This window comes from Leopardus geoffroyi, chromosome D3 (genome assembly GCF_018350155.1).
Source record: "Leopardus geoffroyi isolate Oge1 chromosome D3, O.geoffroyi_Oge1_pat1.0, whole genome shotgun sequence".
In the NCBI taxonomy this organism is placed as follows: domain Eukaryota; kingdom Metazoa; phylum Chordata; class Mammalia; order Carnivora; family Felidae; genus Leopardus; species Leopardus geoffroyi.
The window spans coordinates 75,993,546-76,013,188 of NC_059339.1; the positions used below are offsets into that span (position 1 = coordinate 75,993,546).

Genomic DNA, 19,643 nt, shown 5'->3' on the forward strand with positions numbered 1-19,643 from the left:
TATTCCACTAAAATACAGGATTCATGAGGGTAGGGTCCATATCTAACTTGTTTATTGTTCTATCCCCAGTTACCTATGTGGTAACATATTTCTGGGTGCTTTTTGTTTGCTTTCTGGGGGTTTTTTGCTGCCCTTGATCCAAATATCATTCTTATTTTAAAGTAACTCCCTACAGTATGCAGTGTAAGTAGAATGCAATGACCATCTTCTCACCTTCTCATAGTTAGAGAGGCATCCAGCTGGTTCTTGTAGAGGCAACCTAAAAATATAGGGATAGCAGAGAAGTTACTCTTGGGCTGCAGCAGCAGAGACAGCAGCACCAGCAGAGGCTGTCTGTTGCATGGAGTGACCTTGACCCTGCTCTAGCTCCTGTTCTCCCCTGGTCCTTACTTGTTTTCCAAGCTTGTACCTCTTGCATTTCTGTTGCTTCTGTGAGCTACCTGGTTTCTTCCATGAAAATTCTTTTCTAAATACTCAGTTGGTTTAAGGCAGCTTCTCTTGTTTATACCAACAGCTCTAACATGCACATAGTAGGCATTCAATAAATATTTTTTAAATGAACAAATCAATGAATAAATCAATTAACCATCATCATAATTTTCTGTATAACACTTAGAATTTTCAAGAACTTGCCTATATTCTGATTATTGCATCTGGTTGCTACCCCACTTACGCTCCAATATTTAAATTGCAATATTTAACAAAGGTAAATTCTTCTTGATGCAAGAGTCAAGTACAAAAAAATTATTATTTTAACTAAACTAGGACTAGACGTCATTTACCAAAGTCGGCCATGATACCTCATGGTGTCGATTACCACTATGAGTAATGCCATTTAAGTAATAAGTAATTTGATGAAGTAAAAGTCTTTGAAAGAGAATTTTAAAATAAGAGCTAGGGAGAAAAAACTAAGTATGAGCACGAAAAATAAAAACTGTGAAATAATTTTATTCAAAAGAAATTAGATTTGCAAACAGCATCAAAAAACAGGTGTAAAAAAAGGCAACTGAAACTTCAGATATGAGCTGACATTCACGGGGCACACAGTGGGTGGAAAAGTTCAGGGACTTTGAAGGAGCTGTGTCTGCAAAGACAAAAACTAGGTCCCCTTATAACACAAAAAAATCTTTGCTTTAATCAGATAACGCTATTTAACCTTACTTGGTTTGTGAATTCTTTAAAATGTTTCCATTCACCCCTCCTCTACTCCCCTGAAAGCTGAGATCAATCATAACTCACTCCTTCCACACAAAACCCCCTGATTTAAAAGGGGAGGGGAAGGACTAATACTAAAAACTGCAAATTAAATATCATAGTTTTGTAGTACACGTATGTAGAATACTATTCAAAGGATTTTCAGAAATCTTTCAAGCCCAGAATCAACTAAATGGAAAATTCTGAGGACTTTTCACATTTAGACTCAGGAACCATGTTTGGAACATGTGTATCAAAACATGACGTTTCAGAATTGCCCTAAGAAATTCCACTCCCTTGTTACAGATTTACATTGATAAGGCAAGGAATTTAACACAGTGCGTTGTGTTTGGTTTATGTGGACACAAAGCCCCGAGACCAGGTTTCCCCAGTCTGATACCATTACAAAATCCATTAAACCATCTCAGTAAGCAAGAGAGGAAAGGCCATTTTGTGTTCAGTGACCTATACTCAGCCCCATGGATTTTGAAGCAGGCAATGTAGTTTTGACTCTATATCTGATCTCCAGAGAGCCTGAGCACAACTCCTTTCCGGATAAAGTCTGAAGAACACCTTTCGCCAAGAAAAGTAGGTAGTAAGCACTTAAAAGTAGTTTTAAGAAGAGACCAAGAGAAAAATGAAACATCGGGAATGAGGACTGTGAAACTCTCATTATTTCAGCTCCACGTGGCCTATGCATTTCCTGTATAATTTGTGATTCCTATAAAATGTGGTCATTTCAAACTGTGATGTAAAGACGACCCAAGAGGAGAACACAAACTCTACACACCGAAAGACTACCCCCTGGCTTCCAGTGCTTTTCTGATATAGATTCGGGGGAGGGGGGAGGCAGCTTTTCCTACACTACTTGGATGTATCAAGTCCCTCTACATTTTCGTGTCAATAGAACCATAATGGCTCCTTCAGCGTGTACGGTCCACACAACCGCGTCCGCTCCTTGCTCTGAGAACGCACAGATATTCCTCCTCAGGACGACATTCCTGGCCCCGATCCTGAGCGAAGGAGAAGCAAGGCGCACGCGCTGCCCTCGGGGCTCCTGGGTCCCGCCTCGAGGACACCCAGACTTGTTGCTCCGGCGGCGGGAACTCACCATTACGGACCGCGTGCGGCGCGCCCTGCCCACGAGGAGGACGGCCTGTGCTCGGAGCCGGCGTCCCGGGCCCGTCGTCCCGCGGCGGCCCTGCGAGCCGGTGCGCCTCGCGGGGCCGGGCCTGGAGCGGGCGGCGGTGCTACAAAACCCCGCGCCCCGAGAGCAGGGACCGGAAGCGCCCGCGGTCCGCCCTTCCGCCGCCAGAACGCGGGCGCCAGGCCTGGGGCGCCTGCTTGGGGGGGGGGGGGGGGTGTGGCCCGGTTGACCCCGGGGGAGCATCTCGCCACCTCCCGCCCTGCGTCTTCGCCTCCCAAAGGTCTCCTCCCAAAGGGGCGAGCGCAGCCCCCACCCCGAGCCCGCGCCCCACCCCTCCCCCCGCCGGGCCTAGCTCGAGGAGAGGAGCCCGAGTCCCGGTGGCCCGACCCTGCCGCGTGCGCGACCCGGGCCGGGGCCGGGGGGTCAGGCCAGGGCACCCGCTCGAGGGTCCCCGTGGGCCGGGCCCACTCCCCTCCCTTCTCCGCACCCCCGCGGCCTCCCCGCTCCCGCTGGCTCCAGGAATCAATAGTGACCGCTGATTTTTCACGACAATTGCAGCTGTCTAATTCATCAGCGAATAATTAAATCAGAAGCAGCCAGGCCTGCTTTGAGCAGAGCCGGGTTTGGCGTCGGAGACTAGGGGTCTCCCCTACCAGATCCCAGCAAACTGGGGGCCCAGTTGGGAGCCAGGAGGGCAACCAGGGGACAGGCCTCGCCCCGTGTCGCGGCTGGGAGAGCGGCTCCGTGCGAGGAAGGAATATCCCGGCGTGGGGAGTAAGCGGGGGGTGGCCGGGGGACAAGCAGGGCGCTCCGCCGCGGAGCTCCGTTTGGGGGCTCATCCCAGAGCGTCCTGGCCCGCAGTGCCTCGCGTGGGGCTGCGCTTTCCACTCTCCTCACGCTGACTTTGCGAAGGGAGAGGAAATCACCCTCGGGAGGCGATTTGCCTTTGAGGAAGATGGAGAGGAGCAGAGAGAAGCGCCTAGAAACGGCATTGATTTAGACATCAATCCTGGCCGGCTCCCTCCGCCTCCCGAGCCGCGGGGCCGCGCAGCCCCCTCCCCGAGAAGCCGCTCGCCTCCGGCCCGAGGCCGCCCGGCTCCGCGGGGCTGGCGAGGGCGGGCGGAGCCCGCGCGAGGGCACGGCCAGCCTGGGGAGCCGCTCGCAGCCTCCCGCGCCGCCACCCCGCGCCCGCAGCCTCGACGCCCGCCTCTGCGCCGCCGGAGCGGCCGGCGCGAGCACCGCTTCGCCGCGGCCAACAGGTCTCCCCAGTCTCTCCCGAGTCAGGGGCGTCGCCGCCTCTCTCTCGCAGCCGGGGCAGCCGGACGCCCTTGGAGCCCGAGCTCTCCAGAAGCGGCCAAACCACCTGTGCCTGGCCAGGCCCGGCCCCGGCGCGGGTCCGAATGGCCCGCGGGGACCGTGTCCCGCTCCTCGAGCCACCACGGCCCCCACAGTAACTAAACAGCCTCGTCTGAACCCTGTCGTCGGCCAGAGTTGCTTTTTCTTACACGTTTGGAAGCGAAACAATTCAAAATTCCTAAAAAGTAGCATCGAAGCGATTTTCCAAAATAGAACGCTCCTGAAATAATCTGACTGTGCTATGTTGCTTCTGATCGTGTTACCTTGAAAGATCAGCTCAGACTCACTCGGTCATTTAATTACTTTCCGAGCTAATATGCACGGAAACTAAAAAATACATACCATGTGATTTCTTTTAAAAGAGAGAGCCTGACTCGCATGAATATTTTAAACCCCTCGATTGGTTTTGTTAGTTTTCAAATAGATTATCTTTAGAAATCGGAAATAATATTTCTCAAGTTTAAAAGCTGGCTAACTCTTGATTTTTCAGTACTCTGTGCCCTTTTTCTGATTACATGGTAGCTGAGACAACTGAAATTACACAAAATTTTTTAAACTCTCCTATTTTCCTAGAGAGAGGAAGTGCTAGGTATTTGTATTAATGCCTAAACAATATTGAAGCCTCAATCAAAAGTGGTTCTGTCCAGAGCAAATAAATGATCGTCTTAAGAAGGTAATAAATAAAAAGCGATGCCCGTGTTTAGTGTCTCAGGGCAACTTGAAAACAGCTCCGCTTTCAGAGAGTTAAATTTGTCCTTTTTACCGTCAACTGCAACTTTTGCCTTCCCTTTGAAAGGACAACAAAAAGATTTCACGCGCAACTTGGCCTGAACAAAAGGACCTCACGCCAGTTTCTCTTTTGTGGGGTGACAACGGGAGGAGAGAAAAACTTTATTTTAAGCATACACGAATTGTACTTTTGGAAACCCACTGTTAAGAGAAAACGCGACTGCGGATCCACACAGCGCAAAACCGACGCTGCAGGGTTTTGGGGGAGAGAAATCATAGGACAGGTACGGAAGGAAGGCCGGTGAGCATAAAACTCATCTTCGTTCTCAGGCTAACAAGTTGCTTTATACAAGCGCAACGTTCTTGTAGAGGAAGCTGTGTTCCTGTGAGAGCCGTGCTCCAAGCTCCTCGCTTCCCCACTATTCCCCCAGAAAAAAAAAAAAAAAAAAAAAGAAGAAGAAGAAGAAGCCCTCTGATCTCTGCAGTTTCCAATCCTCAAATTCCCCTTCACTTTTTGGAATTTCATTTTCCCCAACCGTTAATTTTTATCTCCCACCAGCCTCTGCACTGGGAGCAGCCGCGAAAACAGAACCGAAGGGTGGCCCCAGAGAAGGTTGTGTGGTGGGCCCCGAATTCGGGGGAAGAAAAATATCCTGGGCAATCCCAGCACTCAACTACGGCGACAGTCACCTTCTGTCCGTCTCAGAGGCCCAGGCTCTTACTTCCGCCCAAACTCCTCCCGCGAGGGGTCGGGAAACCGGGAGAGGGCAAGAAGGGAAGACGGAAATGTGTGTGTGTGTGTGTGTGTGTGTGTGTGTGTGTGTGTGTGTGTCCTTGAGAGCACAAAACTCCAACAATCTCCTGTCTGTGGGAATGGAGGGGGAACGATCAAGGTCTGCAGACCTAGTCCCAGTCTTTCTTTAAAACTAGGCAGGTGGACGCTCTAGCAACTAGACCTGCGGAGGAGTTCGGGATTCTGGTTGTCGCTGCTCTTCCAGACCCGCAGCCCCGGGAGCAGGTGCTAACTCTCTTCCGGCTAGGGGGTCACCTCTTCCTTCTCCCCGCCCCCAAGCCCGCCCACTCCCCGCGCCCGACTACTGAGGCTGTGGTGGGTTTTGCCCCAGCCCAGCCACCGCGCTGGACTGGCCCCGCAGCCATGCTCCCCACCCTCGAATCCAGGCACTGCTCTGGGGGCCCCGAGAGAACGCTCCCCCAGCTGCCAGAACTCTTGTGGCTTCATTTTTCTTTTCCTAAGAGGCCAGCTGAGTGTGGGAAGAACACTAACACACTCCAAGTGCTCCTCCACCCCGGCGCAGAGTGTCGACCAAAAAGTTAAGGGCCGTCCCTGGCAGCTTACAAGCAAACTGGCTTTTCCTTTTTTAATCAGATCGACGCAGGGGAGACGAGAGTTCAAGAAAAAGGACCCGTTTTGCCTCACCACCTAAAACACTTAGGGGGGAAAAAACAAACAAACAAACACCTTTCCTAGATTTAACTGGAATCTGCAGAGTGTCAGAGAATTTCTGAGCTGAGAGGCAGAAGGGAGTTAGTGGTGCTGGGCTTCGGTTTTAGTTTTCTTCTCCCTGTGCTCAACCAGCCTGCGCTTTCGGGCAGAATAAAATTGAAGCTAATGGAGATATCAAACAGAGCCACAATTCCGAAGGCTCCTTTTTCCGCCACAAGCACCCACCGTCCATCTGCAAGTGTAATCACAGAGACTTGCGGTGTCTTCATCACTATACGCTCCGGAAGAAAAGGGGGGGGGAGGAGAAATTTCTCCGTCGTTAAAAGGAACCCTCTATTATCACCATTATGATTTGTGTATAGCAACATAAGAATTTCCCCCCTCCTCTTAAAATTCTCCCACAATATTGAGACAGCATTTGTTGTACGATTCATACAAACGCTTGAGGCCTTTCTGGAAAACCATTACCATTCAATGGCTAGAAAATTGCTCTCCTTCCTTTAAAAAAAAAAAAAAAAAAAAAAAAAAAGACAGGCTCAGCAGCAGCTACCACGGACAACAAAAACTTTCTCCTGCATAATCCTCGCCCACGGAATGACAAAGAAATGATATTGACTTACCCCTGAACGGATGAAGTGTTTGATAAGGGGGGGACTTTTCTGAAGATTTCTTTTCGGGAGCTGCACAGACAGCTGCAATTCATGGGCGACACTGATTGCCAGAAACGCTATGGATTGGCATGGGGTCTGCAGCTCACAGATCCTGATCAATACCCCTACACTCACACGCCAGATGGTTTGGGGAAGGACAAAAATAAAATAGTCCAAATCAACCCACCATTATGTCTTTTTGTATTGCTCTGATAAACCTAGTTGCAGCACAAATGTGTTCTGCCCAACACAAAACCTTCCTCAGCATTTTGAACATTTGGGTAGAAATAAACAGCCCCCCCCCCCCCTCTTCTTGGGATTTGGGCTGTGGTTACTGTTTTTAGTAAAAACAAAGCTGTTGGGCCCCTTATCCAGATTGGGTTTACTTGTAGTCTGTTTATTTTAATGTGGGGTTTTTTTGGTGAATAATTTATAGGGTCTCTTTTAATTGAATGTTCACCTTTCTCTCTCTCTCAGAGCCTAAAAAAAAATTTTTTAATGTGAAAACACATATGAAAAGCTCTGACAGTAAAAATGTCCAGTCTATTCCCATAATTGTTAACTAAAGTTTTTTCTTTTATAACACACTAGCTTACATTTGTTGTCAAAGCTGCATTTTATTTACAGATTTCTTCTTACTCATTTAAGTGTCTGATTTTGAAGAAAATTGGACCTGGGGATGTGATATGTTAAGAAATGGATATCCTAATCCTGATATAATGGCTGGTACAACCGTCCACGTTTTAATAGTCACGAACTAGCACTCCTGCTACCGTATTTCTGCACAGTCTATTTGTGAATCAAATGCTGAGGAGAGGAGGGAAGAGGAGCGTAACTTCAAATTAAAAAAAAATTCTGAGTTACACAACTTCTGAAGGTTAGAGTACGTGTGCTAAACAAGGGACAGTCAGAAAGCAACTCTTCCTTTTATTAGAGAAAGAAACATCAAAGATATTTTGAAACACGCTTGAAAATCTTATTAAAACTGATATTCTTAAAATTATCTTCGGGTAGAAAATAATTTTTTTTCCTTTTTAGAAAGAATGGGAAAGGGCAGGCAAGACTAATTTAGTAAAAATTAAGATGCTGACTAAACATGCACATTAATTTTCCTTTTAAATGGGTTTTAGGTTGAAATACAAAACCTCAAACCATCATTAAGAAAAACAACGTGAAAAATCTGCTTTAATCTAGCCCAATGAAATTATACACAAAGAAGCCAATACGATTTCATGATTTCCCTGAGATCGCCAATATTGATCGAGGGAAGGGGGAGGGATGGTGGGAGAGAGGGAGGAGGGAGAGAGGCAGGGAACAAGGCAGCGAGAATATGCAACTCACCTTTCAACTCTCCAGCACGTGACTGCTTCCAGGCACACCAAAATGCAATTCCCAGGAGCAGATTTATCTTGGTAGCCTGGTAAATGAGTTTATCATTTTGAAAAATTATTTTAATGGAAATCTACATATTCAGGTTTCTGTATGGAGGCAGTGCCTACTCGAGGTCCCAGCCGGGGTCATTGGCCACTCCTTGAGCTTGGAGCCGGGGCAGGGAAGGCTATGTTCAGCTTTGGGTCCCATCAGACGGACTCTTGCCCCAGCCTTGCTCCTCTCTTGCCCTATTTCAGTCTCTGAGCACTCCTAGACCAACAAGAGGTTGCACTCTTGTGAACTTTTGTTCAACTCGGTAAGTTTTCAAACATTAACTGTTGCAAATAATCCCAAATGTCCAGCTGCCATTTGGGGAGTGAAAAGAGAGACAGTAAGAGAAGGTTGAGGGGGAGAGGAAAGACAGAGAAACAAAAAAAAAGCAGTTATTTTTACCTGTCTAAATTCGTGACATTCAAGATGTGAGCAGCTAGAAAAGTATGTCTAGCAAAGTAGAGGACCGTCCACTTTCTTACCCAGGCTTTGATATCACAGAGCAGAAGCTACTTGAAAGAATGATGGGCAAGGTATTGGACAGACCTCAATAAAGTTGATCTATGAATAACGTCACTGTACATTCATGTGACAGGATGGTGTGGGAGGGGGTGGATTTTTTTTTTTTTTTTTTTTTTTTTTTTTTTTTTTTTTTTTTTTTTTTGCTCTGTAGCTGGAAAGGAAAGGAGGGCAGCCGCAAAAGGTCACCAAGACTAAGAACTATTTTCCAAATGAATCAAACCTTTCTCTAGTACCAGGAAGACACATACAGTATCTCAGGCTGTGTCCTTGTTTTCTTATCAAGTTTTCTCTAACAGCTGGAAGTGGTTGGAGGGGGCTGTCTTAAGGAGACCCCCTGCTCTTCTTTTGACAGCTGATCAAAAGAAAATAGGTCACGCTTCTCAAACTTATGTCCACCCTGTCCTTAATTACTGTCTCTTTAAACAAAGGCAACATCTGCGCAACCTCAGCTAGCTTGAATCTTCGGAGGCAAACAGAGCGCAACCTGCCTTAAAAGAATCTGTTACTTTTAAGGGTTTCAATGCCGGGTAGCTCCCTGTCTTCAGCCACCCCTCCACCCCCACCCAGGCCTCAGAAATCTCCACCTCCTTTCTCCGCAGCTCCACTTCCAGTCCCCGACCCAGGATTACCAAACAACGGAAATTCTGGATAGACGAAGGTGCACTTTTGAAAGCTGCGGCTTTCGAGCGTTTTAAAACTCGCCAGGATTCTTGTCTTTTCAGAAACAAGTTTTGGATACACAGATATCGGGCGAGAGTCCGTGTCATCTACCCACAGCCGTAACCTGAGGTGTTCCTTTCTAGGGATTCCAGAGAAGCGTGCGTGTGTGTGTGTGTGTGTGTGTGTGTGTGTGTCCGCCCGCGCGCGCGCCCGCGCGCGCGCGTTAGGAAAAAAATCTGCGGGTGTTGTCCCGCAAGGTTTACGTACTCCCTGCTCCCAGGAGTTTGCTCACTATAGGCATCGGCAACAATCTTGCCGCACCGCCCCCCCCCCACTTCTTTCCAAGTCGCTAATGGGGGAGCATTTGGTCACCTTGAAACCTCAGCTCCTAGAGTTCTAGTTTTGTTTTGCAATCTAACAGGGCCCTTCTGAAGCCTCATAACTGGGAGATTTATGGGCTCGCCGGGTAATTAAATGATGTTATTGTGTTAACTTTGCTTGGATTACGGTGGCCCGCGCCGCCTGTGGGCTTGCGAAGCTGACCGCAGCTCCTAGGCGGCGAGGGCGCTGGGGTTCCTGTAGCCCAGTAGATTATGCACGCCCCGGTCTCGGGAATCTACCCAGCATTAGAATACTTAAGCGCCTGCATTTTGAAAGCCTAAACTACTGCCCCCCAGCTAGAGACGCTTGAGGAAGTGGCTTGCTGGGAGACTTGGGTTTGTTTTTAAGCCAGTACGTTCTGGCTTTCTAGCCTCCAGAAAAGCTTTGGGGTGAGGCAAGGAGAATTAAAGCAATGCCCTTTTCTCCAGATCGCAGCTGCTCAAGAGGGACACAGCGAAGCATCTTTAGCATAATTTCTCTCCCTCGCTCGCACTCTCGCCTCTCTCTCCCCACTACCCCCTCTTCCCCTCCCTCCCTCTCCTTGACGTTCGATTCTAGTGGCAAAGGAGGAAAAAAGGCACAGAGCCGTCAGCCAAACCTGAAAAGCACAGCCCCGCCCCCTCCTCAGCCATTGGCAGCCGCAGTCGGGAGGCCCGCCCCCCAGGGCAGCCGCGTACTTGGAGTGGCTGTTCGCCGCGCCCATCGGGCGCGGCCCCGCCCCGGGTCCGAGAGGCTAGGTTGGCTGCCCCGGCGAGCGGCAGAGCCCTTCTGGACAGCTCCCGCTCACCCAAACAGAAGACGTCGGCGCCGGAGCGGGCTTGGACATGGCGAGGCAGCGCGCCGGCCCGAGCGGTGGGGCCCGGTGATCCTTCCCTCCCTCCCCGCCCCCTCCCCCTTCCCGCACGCACGCCCCGTCCGCCCCCACCCCGCCCCCACCCCGGGCGCGCCCGCCTGCCCGCCCGCAGCCCGGGGCGCACACCCGCACGCACGCTCCCCCTCCACACACTCACGCACTCCCGCGCCCTCCCCCCGCTCCCGCGACCGAGCTCCGCCACGCGCGCCTTGCCAGCCCGCCGGCCGCCCCCGCCGCCCCCGCCGCCCCCGGGCCCCGATGGACTGAATGAAGGCTGCCTACACCGCCTATCGATGCCTCACCAAAGACCTAGAAGGCTGCGCCATGAACCCGGAGCTGACAATGGAAAGTCTGGGCACTTTGCACGGGCCGGCCGGCGGCGGCAGCGGCGGGGGCGGTGGCGGGGGCGGCGGGGGCGGCGGCGGGGGCCCGAGCCATGAGCAGGAGCTGCTGGCCAGCCCCAGCCCCCACCACGCGGGCCGCGGCGCTGCTGGCTCGCTGCGGGGCCCGCCGCCGCCGCCAACGGCGCACCAGGAGCTGGGCACGGCGGCAGCGGCAGCGGCGGCGGCATCGCGCTCGGCCATGGTCACTAGCATGGCCTCGATCCTGGACGGCGGCGACTACCGGCCCGAGCTCTCCATCCCGCTCCATCACGCCATGAGCATGTCTTGCGACTCGTCCCCGCCCGGCATGGGCATGAGCAACACCTACACCACGCTGACGCCGCTCCAGCCGCTGCCGCCCATCTCCACCGTGTCGGACAAGTTCCACCACCCGCACCCGCACCACCACCCGCACCACCACCACCACCACCACCACCAGCGCCTGTCGGGCAACGTCAGCGGCAGCTTCACCCTCATGCGCGACGAGCGCGGGCTCCCGGCCATGAACAACCTCTACAGCCCCTACAAGGAGATGCCCGGCATGAGCCAGAGCCTGTCCCCGCTGGCCGCCACGCCGCTGGGCAACGGGCTGGGCGGCCTCCACAACGCGCAGCAGAGCCTGCCCAACTACGGGCCGCCGGGCCACGACAAAATGCTCAGCCCCAACTTCGACGCGCACCACACTGCCATGCTGACCCGCGGTGAGCAGCACCTGTCCCGCGGCCTGGGCACCCCGCCTGCGGCCATGATGTCGCACCTCAACGGCCTGCACCACCCCGGCCATGCTCAGTCCCACGGGCCGGTGCTGGCGCCCAGCCGCGAGCGGCCACCCTCGTCCTCGTCTGGCTCGCAGGTTGCCACATCGGGTCAGCTGGAGGAGATCAACACCAAAGAGGTGGCCCAGCGCATCACCGCCGAGCTGAAGCGCTACAGCATCCCGCAAGCGATCTTCGCGCAGAGGGTGCTGTGCCGGTCTCAGGGGACTCTCTCCGACCTGCTCCGGAACCCAAAACCGTGGAGTAAACTCAAATCTGGCAGGGAGACCTTTCGCAGGATGTGGAAGTGGCTGCAGGAGCCCGAGTTCCAGCGTATGTCCGCCTTACGCCTGGCAGGTAAGCACAGAGGGTCTCCTGGAGCCAGGCTGCTGTGGAGAGGGCTCCGGGGTTCCTGTGGCCCCAAGTCAGCGCGCCTAGTCTCGGTTCTTTCCTCCTCTTCACTACCCACTTCCTATTTTCTCTCGAATTTCTTTCTTCTACTGTCATTTCCTCTTTCTCCTCCCTTCTTCCATTTCTGTTCTTTTTCTTGTGCATTTTCTTATTTCTCTCCCCCCCTCCTGTCTTCCAGCTTTCATTGACCGACCCCCCCACCACCACCACGTGTCATTCACCCTCCCCTGAATGTGCCAATTTTACCCTCCATTTCTGACCTCTAGTTGTGGGACAAGGGACGGGGGGTGTGCACTGTTCACTAGGAGCCTTCTCTTTACAAGACTCACAGAGACTGAGGATTGGCCTTTTTCAAAGCCCTGTGCACTTGAACTCTTGTTGAGACAATACATTTCAGTTTTCCAGGCTGCCCGGTCTCCCTATTTGGAGGCAGTTGAGGGGTTTTGCTCTTCAGAATGGAAAAAAAGTCTGCGTTCTCGTCCTACCCATCATAGCAGGAAAACTTCTTTAGTTATTAGCAGGAGTCACAATCTTGACCGCTGGGGAACGGGTGGCTAGGTTACAACAGCGCTTCCCAAGCGCAGCTCGGGCCTTGGGGTTGGCGTGGGGAGTTTGTGACCGAAAGAGCCGGCTTCGGCCAGTTCCCACGTCTCTGCCTACAGAAAGGGGAGGGTGGAAGGACTAAGGGTGGGACTAACACATTCGCCTCTACCAGGATTTGGGAGAAAAAACAAGAATGCAGAGCTCCCTGACGAACTCGCGGGCCAATGTTGCCCGGCTCCCAGCTTTTGCTGGGATTTGCCAAGGTTTGGCTTGGCTTGGAGAGAAGCTAGGCGCTCCTGAAGAGAGGTGCTGAAAAATTAAGATGCAGGTTAGTTAATGCATCTTGGCCACCGGCTACAGGCTCCGCCTTTGCATTAAGCGGACGCTGATTGTGCGCTGTAGCGCGGCTGCGGGGAGGGCTGGCGGCCCGCGGGAGGGGACGGGTCGACGCGCTGGTTACATTGTTCTGGTGCGGGCTTGGTTCTTTGTGCCTCCTCTAGCGGCCGAGCCGCGAGGTACAGCCCTCTATTGTTCTAGGAGCAAGGATACCTCCTGTGTGGGCGGCGGGAGCGAGAGAGAAGGACGCAGCAGTGGCTGCGACTGGCACAGAGTTGCGCGCTTTTGTGCGCACAGACCCAGCGCGGTGCGCGTGGCAATTGCGCTGCCCCCCTCCCCCCAGGACCTAGCCGCCGTCCCAGAGAGGCAGAGGTTCACCGCGCCCCACTGGGGAGGACACAGAGTACCCTACTGCAAGTCTGGATGGGCAGTTTCTCTTGCACTGGGCCCATCTCTCCAGATCGGTGGGCCACCAAAGGGGACAAATCGTAGTGGCAGTGATTTACATGGGTGCGGGAGGTGGTTTGTGCGTTGTGTGCGGCCAGCACGGTTCGGAGCCAGCTACATACAACGCGCTTCCGGAGCCGCAAGCTCAGGCTTCCTCTCCCGCTCCCTGGGGCTTTCCCCGCACCACTGAGCCTGACTTATGGGGTGCACTCTACCGACGCCGGATGGGGCCGGGGGCGTGTTCACCCAGGCTTGGGAGGGGGCGTTTCCACTCTGACCGCCTCCGCCTTTGCCGGCTGTTGGAGGATTCTGATCTTCAAGCAGTAATCGCCCCACAGTACTGATCTGAAAAGGCAAAAAATCAACAACAAGAAGCAAACAAAAAAACTAGCTATCCCCCCAAAAGCTTCCCTAAATCGGTGGACTCCTAATACTTTTGTGTGGGTTTACTGATCTTTCTCTTTTAGCTTACTCTTCATTCTCTCCTACAATTTTCTCCTATTTGCTCTTGGTTCCTGGGAAAGATTGAGCAGTGAATAGAGAGCAGCGGTGAGAAATATACTGGAGGCTTACTGACACTTCTGAACAGTGTGGTGCCCCTTTGTCTTAGGCCCGAAAACACCCCCCTAGCCCCTCTCAGGTCTAGCATAGGCTGGCTTTCTGGGCACAGGCGACCAGAAGGAACGTGGCAGCTGGAGTGGAGGACACAGTTAAAGGCAGGATGACATCTATTCTATTCCAGACCATCTCAGAGCGCTGCCGCCCCCTCACGCCTGTCCAGCAAAGGACAGAGCTTTAGAAAGAAGAAAGAAAGAAAGAAAGAGAGAGAAAGAAAGAAAGAAAGAAAGAAAGAAAGAAAGAAAGAAAGAAAGAAAGAAAGAGAAAGAAAGAAAGAAAAGGAAAAAAAAAGAAAAGGAGAAAGAAAGAAACCATGTGCCTTATGCCCACGTATGTCTGAAAGTGATGGGACAAGTCATGCTTTATCTGTTAGCCCTCCTCAGCTTTTCCAATGGCTCAAGCATTGCTGGGGTGAGAGAGAGTGTGGCATGCCTGGGGGTCTCCAGTCCCACCACCCACCCTAGGAAAATCACGGTGCGGGCATACTCCTCGGAGGCTGGACTCCGGAAGCGTGGAGGCTTTCCTGAGAAGGAGCCCTGAAGCCACCTGCACAGGAGACTGAAAGCCTCCTTCGGCGAGTGGGAAATCCTGCTGAGGACCCCGCTTTGCTCAAGCATTCAAATGTGTGTCTATTTTATTACCCCGAGTTGAAAAGGGACAAGAGCTTTAGCCTTTTTATCTGGCCATTTGATCAGCAACTACAAGTGTGTTGAGTGGTTATTATTACATAGGAGGCTTTTCAGTTTGGGGTCAGTAGATCAGTCTCTTCAGACACCGACGCAGAAGCTAGGACTGGTAAGTAGGTATTATGTGCTCAGGAGCGCTAGGGGACAGGAGCAAATGGAGAAGAAAAGCAGAGGCCTTCTCGCCAGGAATATCGATCGGAATCCCCGCAGGGACGCCGCTGAGGGCCCACACGGTTTGGCTCTGGGGTTAAACAAGCCCAGTGGCTCCGCAGGGCTGCTGAGGCTCACTGCCAGGCCAGAGCCTGGGAGAGCTGGCTCCTGCCTCCCCACCCCCATCCCAGCTCACCAGAACTAGGCCCCATTTGTCTCCCGTAATCTCCTTTTAGTTTCCCTTTCATTTTCTCATTTTTGACCCCTTTGGGTCTTGCCAGAGGCCCAAGCATACAGGGATTTGAGGGACCTCAAAATTAAGGTGTCTGATTCGGACCAGCTCCTGCAGATCTCACCTTTAGGTGAAGCAAACCCCGCACAACGGAAGCAGGTCCTCCCTCCACACGTACCTGCCTCCCACAGGTCTGTCTCCTCCTTGCCAACTTAACTTGGGTGTATCCACACCCGAGGGTGGCATTTCAAAGGTAAGGGAGAAGACATCAGGGAAACTCAAATTGCCCCAGCACTACGTTTCAGAGAAACAGACTCCAAGTAAACGGTTTCGTTGGGAAAGGGTGGCCAAGGCAGCAAGTGGTTGTAATCGCACCCACTTGGGCCTCGTTGGCAGTGGTTCCAGAGGCAGGCTCCTGAAAGGCAGTTTGTGTTACCCCAGCAGTATGCAGCAAGGACAAAATCCCGCGGATTTGAACCCAAAGATTCCCTGGCTTTGAGCCCAAGAAGCCTCTGAACCAAACACAAACATGAAAAAGGAGGGACTGAAAAAACCCAGGCAAAAACTGGACGGGCGCCTCTCAGAGGAAAATCGAGGCTTTCCTGGCAGGCGAGTGGTCTCCTCCAACGCCCTGAAGACAGAGCAGAGCCTCTGAGCACTAAGGTTTGCACCTTGCAAGGCGGCCTGCTAGGAACCTGCCACAGTTCCCGGTGGCGGACAGACATAAGGCCTTCTTCAGACAGCAACTCCCAGCGGCCACTCTAGAAGCAACTCTGTTCTAACGGCCGATGCCTTTCACCAACCTGCTATCGCATCGTCTGGGCCACCTGACGCCCGCAGCGGCAGAGCATGGCCGGGACAGTCCCCAGCGGCTTTTGCCAGGAGCACCACGGGCATGCGGGTCTCCTTTGGCGCGGGGAAGTCTTGGGCTATGCTGGCCGACCGGCATCTTCTAAGCGGAGAGGCGGGGACCTCATTTTAAGAGCCTCACACCCCAGTTCCCTCCGGCTAGTGCGACTCCCGGCCCAGCTCAGCCCATTTGTCCCCGCAGTTTAGTTCAGATCCGAGCTCGAGAGACCGAGCGCAATCCCCGTCCGTCCGTACGGAACACAAGATGTTTTCGCCTGCTGGCTCGTCGGATTAATAATTGAAAAGCAACTGTTCTTGTGTGGTCAAGTCCCGGGTGCCTGAAGAACACCTTTCTAACACGCGTTAGGGGGAGCGGGAGCGGGAGGAAAAGGCAGGACTCGAGGGAAGGTAGTGAAGCCGAGCGAGAGAAGTAGCCCAGGCCGCCAGGCGCCCTCGACGCGAGCGGCTGTGCATTTATTTTTATTCCAGGCTTTCCACCGTGTGGTTATGTCACTTTCTCAAACAAATGTGTATATGGAGGGAGATCGATGCTGATAATGTTTAGAAGATTAAAAGAGCATTAATGCTGGCAACAATAACGTAAACGTGTGGACCCAGATCTCATTGATCTGGAACCTGATCCGGCGCGTTTCCAGTAAGCCCGACGGCGCGCTCTTCCCAGCAGAGCGCTCGCCAGCGCCCCCGCTCCCCAGCGCCCCGTCTCCCCGGCGCTCCCGCCGCGCCGCTTTCCGGGCTCCCGGCGGACCCACGGGTCGGGCTGCGGCTTCTCCACCGCGCGGCCCCAGCCCTTTCCCAAGGCTTTCTCCAGTCGCAGAGCTGCTAGCCATCCCCGTGGTCCCCGCGCGCGCGCACACCGCGTTATGAGCTCTCTACGGAGGGCTCTGTAGGTGGCTGAGTCCGCGAAGGAACTGCACCAGACGCGCCGCCGAAGGCCTCCCCGCTCGCTCGTTCTCGGGGAACCGTAGCGGCCCCCGGCGGATCGAACACTGTCCGGCGCAACTTCTTTCTTCCCATCTAAACCCACCCAGGAAATTCGACCTCCCTCTCGATATGCGGAAACGACCAAGCCCAACTTGGAAACGTCTCTAAAGCTGCCTGTTAAATGCGCAGCTTCCCGATCCTCGGATCCCTTCGCACCCTTCCTTGTTTTCATCAGAAGGGAACATTCGCACTGAAGTGTTCCTATTCGCAGACGTTCTACACTGATGCATTAGTTGGGCATTCAAATGCGGCCCCGGTGACAAAGGCTTGGGCTTCATCCCTCAGAACGGTCTGCCCTGGGCTAATTAGGTCAACCAGGGAAGAACCTTCGCTCCTATACCGGCTGGGGCAGGAAGGTAAGAAAATCAGACTGGGGAGCCCCACCCCACCCCTTCCCACCAGCTGGAGAGAACTTGTGCTCTGAGACTCGGGTCAGAGGTTTTCCCTGAGGCACCTGCAGTGACTGAAAAAGAAAGAACTTTTGAGTTCTTCCTTCCTTCCCCCGGGAGATGTCCACGCTGTGCCCCACTGCTCCCCTTGCCAAATGGTGGCTTATTCCAAAAGGACCACTAAGGTGAATTTTACTGAAATTCAGGGTGAAAGAGCTTGGATGGTAATGGAGGGGTGCCATAAGAATTAAATTGTTCTAGCTTTTTGAAATTCTCAATCCTCCAACCGGTGAAAGCTAAGTTTTTCTTTCAAGAGGAGGTCTCAATCTGGAAGGAAAGGAGTGTTTTCCTTCCTTTGCCAAGAATGAAATGGGGGAAAGGAAGAAGGAGAGAGAAGAAGAAAAATCTTTCATTGTTCTGCTTTGAGGTGTGCCAGAGGGTGAACTGGTACTTCTTTCTGTCATTCCCAGAGACGGGGTTCATCTTCTCACCAGTGGACTTCCTTAAAGAAGGGAGCTTTGGTATAGCACCTTGATTCCTAGTCAGGATATATCTTACCAGCCCCCCCCCCCCCAAACACATTAACGTGGGTCACATGGTCATATACAGAAAACAAGAATACCTGAGTGGCATCCTTCAGGTCAGGAAGACAACTGCCCCCCTCCCCAGAGGCCCCACGTAAAGAGCTCCTAGGTTCTGGGAGGGGTGAGCAGTCTTAGACTCTCCTCCATACCCATCTTAGAATCCCAAGAATAGGGCAGGGATTCTGGTGAATGGTGAGGGTAGGGCAGAGGGGAAACTGATTGCCTCAGATTTTGTCTCCAAGAGGAAAAATGCTTTACCTCCTTCTAGAACCACATCTGCCCAGTGGTAACAGGGGTCTGAACCCTGAGGGAAGGAGAGCCTGTTTTGCTTTCATCTTCAATCTGAGACTTTATTGTCAGGTCACTTCTTGGTTTTCTGGCCTTTAGAATCTGTTTCTAAAGGAATATCAGAGAAAAGAGGTTGAAGGAAGAAAGTACTGGACCCCACCACACTACAGCTGGTGGCTGGTGTTGGCAGAAACTGTCTTCAGGGAGAGTGGTATCATGAAGGGGAATCCCTGGAGGAATGAAAACCTCAAAGGGAAAGCAGAGAGATTTAATTTCTGGGTTCTTGCCAAAGGAAGGGAAATGAGAAGGGAATAAATAGAAATAATTGCCTGGATAAAGGACCCTGAGGAAAAGGGTGAGTATTGAGACACCCTGGGCCTTAAACTTTATCTGTGGACTCTCTGGATTATCCTCACCCCTGACCATCTCAGAGATGCTCTGCCCACCCCACCCCCCACCCCCCACCTGGGGAAAGTCATTTCCTCCAGGGGATACGTTTCTTGGTGGACAAAGAGAACATTATGAAGAAGCCTACTGGGGTCATTTATGCTATCAGGTGCAGAGCCTGCTCAAGATAGGCCAGAAGCCCATCAGCACCCCTCATCACCCACTCTGTTTCCCTACCCCACTGCCGTGCTTTTGGGAAAGGCTTTTTGTTTTCCAAGCCTCACTCAAGGCAACAACTGAAAAGTGTGCATAGGTTTCTGTATCAGCCCATCTGGTGCCAGACAAGGTGCAGGATGGGCAAGGCACAGAGGCAGGCGGTCGACATGCATATAGAGATGGTCTTACTTGGGAAGCAGGATTCCTAGAACTTGTGTACATTCTTTATGAAAAACTGTCCCCACGCAAATTGCCCCGGAGGGAAAGGAGGCACTGCATTCCACCCTGATGCCTCTGTTGCCATTTGAAGATCCATTACTCTTCTGCAGAAAGCAGACTTTGTTTGGGTTGGAAGCACACCTCCAACGTAATTTAATCAGCATTGGACTTTGGCTCGTGTAATCAAATATACATATACTTTCTCCTGCAGGAAGAAAAATAATTTCTCTGTAACTGGTATTGACTTGAAGTCATGTAATCTCTGGAAAGCATCACACTTTTAAAGGGAAAGGTAAAATTAAGGGGGAAAGAACCCACAGTTGTAGTGGTTTGCCTTGCCATTGCTAAGAGAGCCAGTTACCACCTAAGAAAGGGCTGCTCCAATTTTAGATATTTCATGCCAGCTGCCTCTGTGTAGTCAGCCTCCCACATTTATATAGCAGGAACCAGGGTTGACTGGCTCACCAGATCCTGGGAATCTTTGGGCTGAGACATCCTTGGAGGACCCTATTCGATGTTCCACAGGCAGCAGCAGCAGCAGCAGCAGCAGGATCTCAGTGGGCAGCCAGCCCCCTTCTTTAACTGTGATTGGTAGCTATTGCCAGCCCACTCCCTACTCCACCCACAGGGCCTTGAGCATGAAGCCCTACCCTAGAGCATCCTCCTGGAGCGATCCTGGACTCCCCACCCTCCGTGCGAGGCTCTGGGCTTTACCCAAGTTGAGTCTGTTAGGGAATCTGTTGTAAACACAGATCCATTGATTTGCATT

General features: G+C 52.3%; 1 protein-coding gene and 1 long non-coding RNA gene across 5 annotated transcripts in view; one reads left to right on the forward strand and one right to left on the reverse strand.

Annotated features, from left to right (window-relative positions):
- LOC123587419 overlaps positions 1-2,490 on the reverse strand; it is a 255,013-nt gene extending 252,523 nt beyond the window's left edge. For all 3 annotated transcript variants that reach the window (XR_006707291.1, XR_006707292.1, XR_006707293.1), the window contains exon 1: positions 2,306-2,490. This is a non-coding gene — a long non-coding RNA (uncharacterized LOC123587419). The remainder of the gene's footprint in view (positions 1-2,305) is intronic.
- A 7,775-nt stretch (positions 2,491-10,265) lies between these two features.
- The window catches only part of ONECUT2 (one cut homeobox 2), a 59,661-nt gene continuing 50,283 nt past the window's right edge, over positions 10,266-19,643 (forward strand). Inside the window, exon 1 of one of the 2 annotated variants that reach the window (XM_045457282.1) lies at positions 10,266-11,874. In XM_045457282.1, coding sequence (XP_045313238.1) covers positions 10,647-11,874 — 1,228 coding nt within the window. In that variant the 5' untranslated portion in view covers positions 10,266-10,646. The remainder of the gene's footprint in view (positions 11,875-19,643) is intronic. The other variant, XM_045457280.1, reaches the window with a different exon arrangement.